The sequence below is a fragment of the Chamaea fasciata genome, unplaced genomic scaffold (assembly GCF_029207755.1).
Source record: "Chamaea fasciata isolate MVZ Bird 193981 ecotype frontalis unplaced genomic scaffold, bChaFas1.0.hap1 SCAF_28, whole genome shotgun sequence".
NCBI classification, from domain to species: Eukaryota; Metazoa; Chordata; class Aves; order Passeriformes; family Sylviidae; genus Chamaea; species Chamaea fasciata.
In genome coordinates, this window is record NW_027094113.1 from 2,700,642 (window position 1) to 2,712,137 (window position 11,496).

At 48.8% G+C, this 11,496-nt stretch overlaps 2 protein-coding genes across 3 annotated transcripts; one reads left to right on the forward strand and one right to left on the reverse strand.

Moving 5' to 3' along the window:
* Positions 1–1,403: 1,403 nt before the first annotated feature.
* On the reverse strand, positions 1,404–7,979 carry TMEM38A (transmembrane protein 38A). 2 transcript variants are annotated; one of them, XM_066205415.1, is made up of 7 exons: positions 7,713–7,788; positions 6,122–6,200; positions 5,568–5,724; positions 4,471–4,655; positions 3,916–4,003; positions 3,693–3,810; positions 1,404–3,437 (listed from the first exon to the last, which is right to left on the reverse strand). In XM_066205415.1, the coding sequence occupies exons 3-7, from the start codon at positions 5,711–5,713 to the stop codon at positions 3,216–3,218; spliced, it is 759 nt and encodes a 252-aa protein (XP_066061512.1). In that variant the 5' UTR covers positions 5,714–5,724; positions 6,122–6,200; positions 7,713–7,788; the 3' UTR covers positions 1,404–3,215. The 2 variants fall into 2 exon arrangements, with proteins under 2 accessions (XP_066061512.1, XP_066061511.1); XM_066205414.1 differs by lacking the exon at positions 6,122–6,200 and having other exon boundaries at positions 7,713–7,979.
* Positions 7,980–8,015: 36 nt separating this feature from the next.
* Positions 8,016–10,608, forward strand: SMIM7 (small integral membrane protein 7). Its single transcript, XM_066205416.1, has 5 exons — positions 8,016–8,081; positions 8,615–8,656; positions 8,740–8,792; positions 9,435–9,525; positions 9,939–10,608. Exons 1-5 carry the CDS (start codon positions 8,056–8,058, stop codon positions 9,952–9,954), a joined length of 228 nt encoding a protein of 75 aa, XP_066061513.1. The 5' UTR covers positions 8,016–8,055; the 3' UTR covers positions 9,955–10,608.
* The last annotated feature ends 888 nt before the right edge of the window (positions 10,609–11,496 follow it).

Genomic DNA, 11,496 nt, shown 5'->3' on the forward strand with positions numbered 1-11,496 from the left:
CTGTCCTGCCCTGGGCTGCAGCAGAGCTGGGAATATTCTGTGGAGACAGAGACTCCGGAGACATCGTGGGATTCTTCAGAGGACGTGAAAAACCTGCTCTCATCAGCCTGATCACTTACAGGTCCTGGGCAAAATAACCCTGAACTGGATGTCACAGGGCAGGAGAATGGTAAAACCACCTGAAACTTTGTGATCCATTGTTTTCTGAGTTGTTTATTCAGTGTGAGTAAGACTTGCACTGACCTTTTCCATTGGTGGATCATACCAGCTGAAATTCCCTTTTCCAGTGCAATTTTCACTCTCATCTGCTCTAAATTAAGGAGTGTTTATAAACATTTTAAGAGATAAATCTGTGAGGGAGACAAGAGAGATCCTTCAAAATACAAACAGGCTTTGCGGATTCTTGTTTGGGTCGATTGACAGTGTCATGCTTTCCTCATCACTTCCACCTCTGAGCTGTGGAAACAAATGACTCCATCCCTTTAGGAAACACCCCACTCCCATTTTTTTTTTTCCTTTCTGTTTGGAGCAGAGCCTGAAGGAAGGAAGTGTCTGGATAGGTCAGATGGGGCTTTCCAGAGGTGCCGGAGCAGCCCTGCGGCCCCACAGTTTTTATGTGTGGTTAAAATGTGCTGCTTTTTCCAAGGCCCCTTTTTGCTTCTTGGGATGAAGGACACCAGGCTGGAATTGTACCAGACTGCCAGTGCTGAGCCATGGAAATTCAAGACAAGTTCCATCTCTCTCACTGGGAAAGGATTCACTAACTGGAACTTGTGACTCCTCTGTGGCTGTTGTCTTCTCAAAACTAACCCCACTTCTGTTGGGTACTCTGAAGGTGTTCAGAGCTTCAATTTTAACCTCCTTTGGAATATCTCTTCTCTCTGTGTTTGATTAGAAGCTGTGATTTGACTCAGTTTGATTTGATTCAGGGTCCAAAGACTCTGAAGAGCAAAGACTGCACTCAGAGAGCAGAGTAGCAGCTTTGGGACCACACTAAATATTCACTGCAGAGAATTTTGATTTTTTTCCAGTCTTAAATACTGATACTCCACATAAATACACTGGAACTCTGTATGTGTGTGTATATTTACCAGCCCCAAGTGAATGTCCTCCTCCCTCTTACAATGACAAAAGGAAAAACAGAGACAACTGGTATAAACACCAAAGGAGTCAATTTCCTTATTTCCTTCCCTGAAATCTGAGGATGTCTGTTCTGAGAACAACACCACAATCACCTTCTACCCTGTTATTTCCATTTATAAAATATTCAGACACAGCTGTAGGACATAAAGTCTGATCTCCTTCAATCAATCATTTTGTGCCCAGGTCCTGGTGACACAGAGCTCCTGCGTGTGGCTGCCTGGGACTGAGAAGGGTAAAACAAACACAGAGACTTCCTCAGGTGCCACTGGACAATCAGAGTCACTTCACAATTTTTATTTGTTGACGGCTTTTATAAAACAAAATTCCCCTTGGATCAGACATCTCATAAAACATTGATTCAGTCTCGTGCATGCCCGTGACGCATCAGGTTCCAGCAGAGCAGCATCTGCAGGACCAGACAGTGGAGCTGGCAGGCAGAACTCCTGCTTTCTACTGAAGGGGAGGGAAACTCACAAAATTAAGGCACTGTCAAACCCCAAGCCCACAGATCACTGACCTTTCCTACTGGCTTTCCTCTGCTTGCACACAAGGATGGTTTTCTTATCTTTAATTCACCGTCAGTTGAACAGGGACACGCACACAAACCCTCACTTCTCTTAAATCCTGTTTTCATTCCCAGCTGAGATGGAAACAGCAGCAAACCTCACTGCCAGGGATGAAAAATGCCCAGTGCTACATCCCCAGGCTTGCCACTCTCACTGTGGTGATCTCAAGCCCTTGGAAGATGCCATTTATAAGAACAAAATCAGTTAAAAGAACAGCTTTGAACTACTCTAAAAGCCGGTGTTCACTAAGCAGAACACAAATGAGCTGACAGACCCCTCCTGAGCCATGCAAGGCAGTTCAGATTCTTCAATCATTGGGCACAAGCTGCATTCACAGCCCAGCAGTTTGGCCTGAGGGGACCTACAGAAGGTAATCAGTATTTTCAGCTGATGTGCTTTTCAGTCCTTTAAAGTAGTTTTCATCAGCTGGTGTGAAATGCCCTGCTTCAGCCTTTCTATCTGAGTTTAAGAATATAGGAAAGGTTTCTTCCTGCATCCAGGGAGTGTTCAGGCTGCCCTGGAGCACACCAGGATCACTGCAAGCCCAAAGCAGCATGTGGCTGTGGGCTCAGGGCCACAATTAGAAGTTCCAATTGCAGTGTTAAAAAAAAAAGCCAGATTCAGGTCCATGACTTAGGTGCCCTGGCACTTATAAATAAACAGTAATAAATACTAACACTCACACACACTCTTCTTGTATCCCACAGGATTACAAACAAACCAGAGCCATGCTTCTCCCCTGGTTCAATAGGATCAGGTTTGGGGCGGGACACACTCACAACGTGCAGCAATGCCACACACAGCCTAGGATAGTGACAGTGCCAACACATGGCACTGGGAGCACTTCACAGCTTCAGAGCTCTTGCAAACACAGACTTGGTTGAGCTAATTACAGTGTCCTGACCATCAGAATCAGAGGGAACTGAGGTGAACAGGGTTTGGCTCGGCCAAAGGCCATGTCCTTATTGCATTTGAAATGTCACATTACTTGGAGATATGGCAGGTGTGGGAGCTGGGAAAAACCAGACCAGGCTCATACCAGGCCATTTAATTTCCTCGAGTATGAAACCCGATTTCCACGTCGTGTCTTAGCAGTTTGTTGTTTGGGCAGACACTGAAAAGGTCAGTGAAAACTCAAAGGGAGTTATGAGTTGCAGGAGCACAAACCATTCCCCCCATTCATAAATAAACACAGTGAAATTTTACATCAATTGAAAATGCTGCATCAGATTTGCTGACAGCTTGGGAACTGGCACCCACTTACCACCCTGGCACAAACCTGCAAATCCCTGAAAATCTGATCAGAATAGAGAGGCAGAGACCAAGAAGCAAGCAGCAGCACAGAGAGCAAAAATGAAATTCAGGGACCCGGCTGGCAGTGTCCTGGCTTCCACCTCTCCTCTGGAGCCTGAGAGAGAAGGACTGGAGCACAAAGGAGGTCACAGGTGGCTTTGAGACGCAGCTCTGGAAGAATTTTCTTGGCCAATTTTCTGCACCGTTGCTTTTTTATTCAGCTTTTTTTGCCTTCCGTTTCCTCGTGCCTTCGTTCAGCTCCTCTTTGGACTTGGCAGGAGGAGGAGGAGAGTGGGAAACCTCGTGGGCGGCCCCATGGTGGTCGTGGTGGTGGCTTGGGTGCCCAGTGGAAACAGAGCCAAAGAGGACGGGGCAGATGAGGTTTTCCAGAGGAGCAAAAGGTGAGGCATGGGAGTGAGTGGCCGTCATGAAAACCTGCCAGGCAAGAGGGAACACTTAGAGATGACACACAGCAAGGAAATACTGACCAGTGAGCACTCTGCTGACCCCAGAGAAAGCCCCTGCTGCTACATGACTCGAGGCACAAGGAGTTGCTTGTGTGATGGAGAATTCAGCATTGAATTTCCTGGGCAGATCCCACAGCCAGTGAATCCTGTAGTGGCTCAGGAAGGTGAATATTCCCAGTTTAGGTTCTGCAATTTGCTGGCAACAAAGCTGCTGTAAACTTACCTTGCAGACTATCATGAACATGGTGAAAAAGAAGATGAGGTTGGCTTCAGAAATGGGGAGCCAGTGAGTCTGCTGCAGAGTGAAGAGGACTGTGCCATACAGACTGGCCTTTGTAGGGCTGGAAGAGAAAAAAAGAGGTTTTCTGGAAGGTTTGCTCCCAGCCCTGACTGGTTATTTCATTCCATTCTTCACCTGACTGGGAATTTCCAGGCTGCTGACTTACAAGGACATATGAAGAACTTCGTTTGTTTCAGGCTTCCAGACCCCACGCAGCAGCTGCTCGAAGTTCGACATCAAGGCCACACCAGAACCTATGAGACAGAGAAACCTGTCAAAGAGCTGGAGCTGCCACAGCAGAGGGCTCTGAATCCTCAAGGGGACAAAGGGTTCTTGACATTCTCCCCAAATTTAAAAGTCAGCCTAAGCCAACAGAGCAGGGCAAATGCTTCCTTGACTTTCTACCAAGTGGATCGTGATGCAGGGAAAAGGCATTTGCCTCTTGCAGTTACTGATGCTCAAGTGCTTGCTCCAAACACAACCTTAAAGGAAAACTAACTGGCAGAACCCCCTGAAAAGACACAGGTGAGGTCAGAGATCACAGCAGAACGAACAAAGAACCCCTGACTCCGGTTCTTCACCCATTCTGCGAGGCTGCACAAACACCTGCGAGGTGGGAGCCCCAGCACCCCAGCCCACATTTGCTCCCTGCTGCTTCCCCTGAGCTGCCCCCAGACTGTCCCAGCCCTCCCTGCAGCCTCTGGAGCATCTCAGGTGTCACCTTTGACCCATCCCGTGGCCATCATCACGAACCACCCGTGGTGGTAGAGGTGGTGGGCGTGGTGCACCCCGGCCGCGATCTTGCGCACCCGGACCACCTCCTTCATGGCCACCAGGACGAGCTTCACGGGCAGGAAGCTGACACACTTGTAGAAGAAGTTCATGGGACAGAAGAATATCAGGTACCTGCAAAAAGATCACAGATTTGTTCTGATTTGGGATATGCAGAGAGGAGTAGTGTGGCGGATTGAGTTATGGCAGGTGGGAGTGAAGGAGGAGGAAAATCTAAAAAGAAAATATTCCTAATTTCGTAGCTAATTCCAAAGGGAAACAAGCAAGGAACGAAGCCTCTCTATAAAAACAACTCAGAGAGCCCTCACTACTAATACTCCATCTTGAATAAAACCCAATAATTCTAATTCAGAATTTTTTAGAAGTTTGTGTCCTGTATGGCCCAGAATCATCAGCTCATACAGAACAAGAAGCTACATATACTGAAATGATATTACAGAGGACAGATTTCAAATTCTCTTATTTTCCAGAAGACTGCCATATTTTTCAGCCCTGAAAGAAGAACTTTCTCTTTATTTTCTCAAGTATAGAAAACCAGATGGCTGAGGGGTTTACTCAGAGACTTCTGTTTACAAAAATTTCATCCGCAATTGCTTCCCAACCAGGCTCATTCTGCCACACAAAAGCACCTACAGCCCATACACACTGGGGAAGTTAAAGGTTCATTTGTGCACACTTCACCAACACAACGAATAAAATGCCCCCAAATCTTCAGGATGTGCCACTCCTTGCTCTGTGTGGGATCCGTGGCTGCTGCTGCTCCTGGGGCTTGGCCCTGGCTCAGCAGTGGCTGCTATGAATAGAAGTGCCCCAGCCCAGATAATCACAGCATTAGGCAGCTGGTCAGGGAAACTGGGAACCAGAGCCAGGAGTGCAAGAGCCTCAAAGGCTGCCTCAGCCCACCTCCGCTCCCCCAGTTGGTCCCAGCGAGAGCAGAGCTGTGTCCCACAGGGAGAACATCTCCCTCCACACCTCCCTCCCCAGCAGAGCCCTTGTGCCACACCAGGAGGGGTGCAGGGCACTCACCACACTGCTGTGGCCAGGATGACACTGGAGTTGTGGCTGAAATAGCCAATGGGTGCCTCTCCCAGCAGCAGATCAGCCAGGATGTAGCTCCCAAAGCAGTGGAGCATAGCACAGAGCCAGGAGGCAAAAGGGCTCTTCCGGGACATCTCCACGGCTCCTGTGGAAAAAAATTGGGGATCACGGAGTCACCAGTGTTGGAAGGGACCCTCAAGGCCATCTAGTCCAGCCTCAGTGAGAAGATGGATTTAGCAATTAAGCAGGAACTCCAAGACCCAGTAAGAGAGAGGCTCGAGGTGCGTGTTCTCCCACAAAGCAACTCAAAGAAAAGCGCTTATAAAACAAAACACAAAAGTGTGAAGCCCAAACAAGTACCAGAGATGGTCAAGAAATGATCAAGGCCTGCAGACCCCCCCGAAGGTCTCACGTGAATAGAGTCACTAGAAGTTTATGAACTGGCTGAGAGATTCTCTCCTTCATTTGCTGCTACCAGAAAGAACATTTTTTCCCCTTGAAATCAACGTCTTACAGTCTAAAAATAAAATGCATACTAGTACCATTCTCTCCACTGCTTCAACCTAGGTGCCCTCTAGAATTCATGAACAATCTGTTCAGCTCTTTCATTCATAAGATAACCTGCAAAAATAGAACAGGGATTCTTAATCTTTATATGAGAGAAGAGGATTTGAGGGTTCTTCCCCACTCCTCTACTAGTCTGGAAATACTTTGTGGTCTCCTCCCACAATCTGCTATGGCCTTTTTTTAAATTCCTGTAGCAATTTTCATCCACCTTAGTATATTCTCAGTGAAACCTCCCAATAACATCAATTCTGTGAGGTAGTGTTATCACCTTAAACTGCTCCAGAATCCTTCATGCAGGGTTTCAGATACAAAACTCCATTCAGTGAGCAGACAAAAAGAGAAAATGCTAAAAATGTTATGTCAACATGATTACCTGGAACACCTTAAAAAGCAGTAAGTGGACCAGAAGAGCCAAAGCTGTGAGTGCCCAGGCTCTTCCATCCTTGGGGACATTTGAACCAGCTGAAAACACAGCGGCAGCGAGACAGCTGCAACAGCCGAGACACGAAACTGGTTCTATAGGAACCTGAGGTTTAGCTTGAGGTTTAAATTTAGTAACACTTGTTTTTCCTTGGCTCCACGAAGCCATGCTGTCTCCAAGGAGGAAACAGGACGGTTCTGTCCTGACACCGATCCTCAGCCCAGGAGCTGTGGGATGGGAGCACCGTAGGAATCTGGGGAAAAGAACACCCCGGCCTCATCCAGTCCCAAGTGGATTCCTGGGCTCGCATATGTTTAAAAGTTATTTTTGCGAGGGCTGCCTGTTAATTGTTCAGTCCAGGACTCCATGCTGGAAAGCAGCTGGGAGTGATCAGGCCTGGAAAACCCAGCAGTTGTTTACAGGGAGTTTAACGGGAACAGCGCATGGATTGTACAGCTCGGAGGTCACACAACACCAGGTTTGAAAATCATTCCCGAGCTCGGCGTTGGTTTTCCCTTCAGTCACTGCGCAGTTACAGTGAAACTGCTCCAAACAGAGCACGAGGAGCGCACACATTGTCAAAAACAGAGGGACAGAGGCGTCTGGAAAAGGCCGAGGCACAGCCAGGCTGTGACAAGGCGGAAGGTGAAAGCCAAGGCGCAGATCTATCGATCCGAGCCAGATAAACCCACGAGAACAAACAAAGCAAGGTCAGTTATGGCTCCTGAGAACAGCTCAGGGCATGGTCCAGAGGGTGGGAGAAACCAAGGCTTTACTTGCACTCCTTTTCTATATAAATAGAAGGAAGGGACTGCCACAAATATATTCAAGCCAAGGGACTGGCCAGAAACGCAACTCTCAGTCCTGGGGTGGCAGCCAAGTGACCGAACTTAAATACCTCAATGCGGCCGGAATCCAGCCTTCAATAAAACCCAAGATTATTTCTCAAAATCGCAGTCACGGGTTGGTGGGGGTTTTTCCTGCCCTACATTCAGACACAGGTGTCGGAGCTGTGACACGGCCCGTGCCAGCGGCACAGCAGAGGGACGGGCAGGTGGCAGAACCTGTCGGTGCGGGGTCTGTGCCGGCACAGCGGTACCGGAGCTCCCCCCAGGGCCCCCCCCCGGGCCAAGGGCCGCACTTACCGGGCTCGTACTTGAGATAGAGGACGGAGACGATGAAATAGGCGGTGTCGAAGAGCGGGAACACCGGCAGCGCGGCGAAGGCGGCCGCCAGCTCCCCGAGGGGCAGCGCCTCCGCCAGATCCATGGCGGCCCCGGACGGCGGTTGCCAGTCCCCGGCTCTGGATCCCCGTCCCGGGGGCTGCGGGAGGCGCGGCCGGCGCTGCCCGGGCCGGGCCCCTCGCTCCCCGCGCTGTCCGGGCGCGGAGCCGGTGCCGGAGCCGCGGCGGGGAGCGCAGGCGCCGCCGGCCCGGGCAGCGCCCGCCCCTTCCGCTTCCCCTCGGCGCCCGGAGCCGCCGCCGGAGCCATGATCGGGGACCTGCTGCTCTGCGGGTACCGGGGCCGGGAGCCGGGAGCGGCTGGGCCCGGTTAGCCCGGCCCGGCCGTGCCTGACCCCTTCCTCCCTTACCCATCCCCCGTTCCCGGCCCCTTTACCCTTCTCCATCCCCGTTTTCCCTGCCCGAATCGCTTCTATGGCCTTACTCCCTTGTCCCGTCTCACTTTTCTCGTCCTTTCCCCTTCTCCCCTTCCCCGTTCTCCTGCCCTTTTTCCCGACCCCTCTCACCATCCCGGACCCTTCTCCCCCTCTCCATCCCCGTTCCTCCTCCCCGACCCGTTTCCTTGTCCTCACTCCCCTTCCCTCTCTCATTTCCCATGCTCGTTTCCTTCTTCCCATCCCGCTTTCCTCGTCCGCCTTCCACCGTCCCCGACCCCCCTTTCTCCGTCCTCATCCCCCTTCCCCGACTCTCTTTTTTCCCTCCGCCTGTCCCTTTCCCCGTTGCCGATCCTCTTCCCCGACCCCGTTCCCCTCTCCTTGCCCCCTCTCCATCCCCATCTCCGTCCCCATTTCCCCGTCTCTCCCGCAGGACGCTGCTGGTGAACGCCGGTGCCGTGCTCAACTTCAGGCTGTGAGCGGACGGGGAGGGCGGGCTGGGCAACGGGGAGGGTTGTTTGGGGTTCGCCTGCCTGACACAGCTCCTCTGCCCCGCAGGAGGAGGAGGGACACGGAGGGATTCGGAGAGGAGCCGAGGGAACCCACGACCGGTAACGGAGGGGATGCGGGCGCCGGGCACAGCCCTGCCCTGGGACCGCCGGGACACGCACAGGAACGGGCTTTTCTGGAGGAAATCCTTGGCCAAACCACAGCTTTTCCACCCTTTTTTGTTGGATGCGAATTGCTGTGGGACTGGAATAACTGGCTTATTAACTTGTAAACTGAAATGTTCTGAACGTTTAAGTTGTCAAAGTGAAATGAGAAGAAACACACATAAGGCACGTTTCTTTCAGCATTTTTGACTGTAGGTACCCGTGCTGTAGAAGTAATGCTCTGCTCACTCTTGGATTGCCAGTTCGACGTGGATACATCTTTGTTGCTCCCTTGTAGCTCTGTTTGCTGGTTAAAAATCCCAGGAAGCCTTTGAACTACAACTGGCATTCCCTTTTTCACAGTGTGACCCCTTTTTATAGTTTTTTGGTCATTTTGGCACATATCCTTACAGAGTTGCACTGAACAGAGCATCCATCCTTCACCTACAACCTCGAATTTCAGTCTGAACTTTTTGTTGTGGTTTTTTTATGTATTTTTTTTTTCCGTCTCAGAGTTGCGTGTGATTTTCACGCAGTGCTTGAAAATGTTACTTGTCAGGTGTGTTTTTCATATCAAAAGTTTCTCTTGTTGATTTCCAGGTGACAATATCAGAGAGTTCTTGCTGAGTCTCAGGTATTTTCGAATCTTCATTGCCTTGTGGAATATCTTCATGATGTTCTGCATGATTGTGTGAGTAACCCTGTGCAGCATCCTCTCACTTGTTTATAGAAAGTCATATATTGGCACTTTCCTTGCACATATATCTCTTTTCACATCTGTCTCTCCCACTCGATTTTTCCATAATTCTTTTTCACTTCACTTCTTTATTTCAATTTTCAAATATGGGCTTGATCTCACCGTTTTTTTGCTAATGTGGGTACCTGTAGTGCATGCAAACCACCTGTGCCAGCACCTGAGTCATTCAGCCTCAGGCAGAATGTTGCTTGTTGGGGGTTGCTCGAATCAAACATCACCTGGCTTTAAATTTGGGGATGTTTTTCATTTTGGGGTGGGTTGGAAACCCACCAAGTTAATCAGATTAAATCAACCTTGATTTATGTGGCTGTTTCTCATCTACTTTTTTTTTCTGTTGCATCTCCCAGGTTATTTGGATCTTGAAAACCACCCACGGTTACGTTGGAAGAGACTTTTGGCTGGGAACAAACTTTTCTAGAAGTAAAAGATTCTGATGCTCTCCAGCTGCCGCCCCGGGCCTGTAGGGAGCTGGGACATGCTTGTCCTCTCCAGGTTCCTTCTCTGCCGGGGCTTGGAGCCACAACCTTCACACAAATTATCTCAGCTTCACTGAAAGAGAATTTCAACTTCGTTTTCTAAGCTCAGAGTGGGGAGCAGGGGAGAACTGGAGCCGGTTTTAAACCTCTGCCCTGCCAGTCCCAGCTGGGGCTGTGCCAGCTCGTGTTCCCCCTGTCCAAGTCACACTCCTTAGTTCTCACTTTCGTGTAAAAGTTGAGCAGAGTGTTCTTGTAACTTCTCACTATTCCCTTAGTTTTGTTGGAGGTACAGAAAATAAATATTCAAGAAAGAAAAATGCCATTCTCACATCTCCCTGGTTTTCCAGAAAAAAAGAAAAAAAGCTTTTAAAATTAATATTTCAGAGAATTTTTTTTTCTAAGAAATATGTAAGGGATTTTGAATGGGGGAAAATGGCAAAAATAATGCCATTATTTGATGCCATTATATGCCAATGTTAAGAGATAATTTTGGAATAATCTTGGATTTGGTTGAATAAAGTTGTTCTATTTAAGGGTAAAATATTTGATGCCGTGTTCATTCTGTTACAGGAGAAATGGATTCTGTATTGGTGTGTATTGGGAAATTGTAGCTGGTCCTGTAATCTCTCTGGAGTCTTGTGTTATTTATATTAAGTTGGCCTCTCTGACCAACAGTTTTCCCCCCAAAATCACCAAGATAATTTAAGAGAGGGCAGTGCTGAGTATTTTTCAAATCAAACTCTAAACTGTTAGGGCTGTGGGGCTTCCACAACTTGAGTTTCTTTAGCTGTCAAGGAGAAAGAGACCTGATATAAATGATTCCCTGGCACAGGTTTTAGAGAGTATTTTGAATTTTGCCTGGTAGTGAGATGCAAGTGTTGGGCACCTGCAGGGTTTTACTTGAGTCACCCTCTTGGTTGAACTGAAGTTTTCACGTTAATGAAACGTGACAGGGGAAGGTCATTTGAGGGAGGATGCCTGGCTGTAATGAACCCAGAAAAATGTACAGACAGGCTCCTTCGAATGTGGTTTGAGCCATCCAGAAATACGTACAACCTTTGGTTAAATTTAAACATATTCCTTCTCTGTAATTTCGGTATATTTCACACCCTTCTCTGATTCTTCAGAATGAGGGAAAAAAAAAAAGCGTGCTGTCAAATAAAATACGGCGACTGACCCAATATAATTCTTGGAAAACATTTAGTGCCTAATTTTCATTAAACCAAGTGTGAAGGGAAGGGTGGATGTGGCATCACTGTGTGTGTGTAATCTGCTGGACACCCTGGGCTCAGCCCCGAGCTTTGAGCTTGGGGGGGTTTTTATTCTTCCTCGGAAAAATGATGACCCTGTGCAGAGCTGACGGTGCTTTATGATCACAGGGAACAGAGGAGAAGGGAGCTCCACTGCTAAAGGAATTCCAACAGTTTTA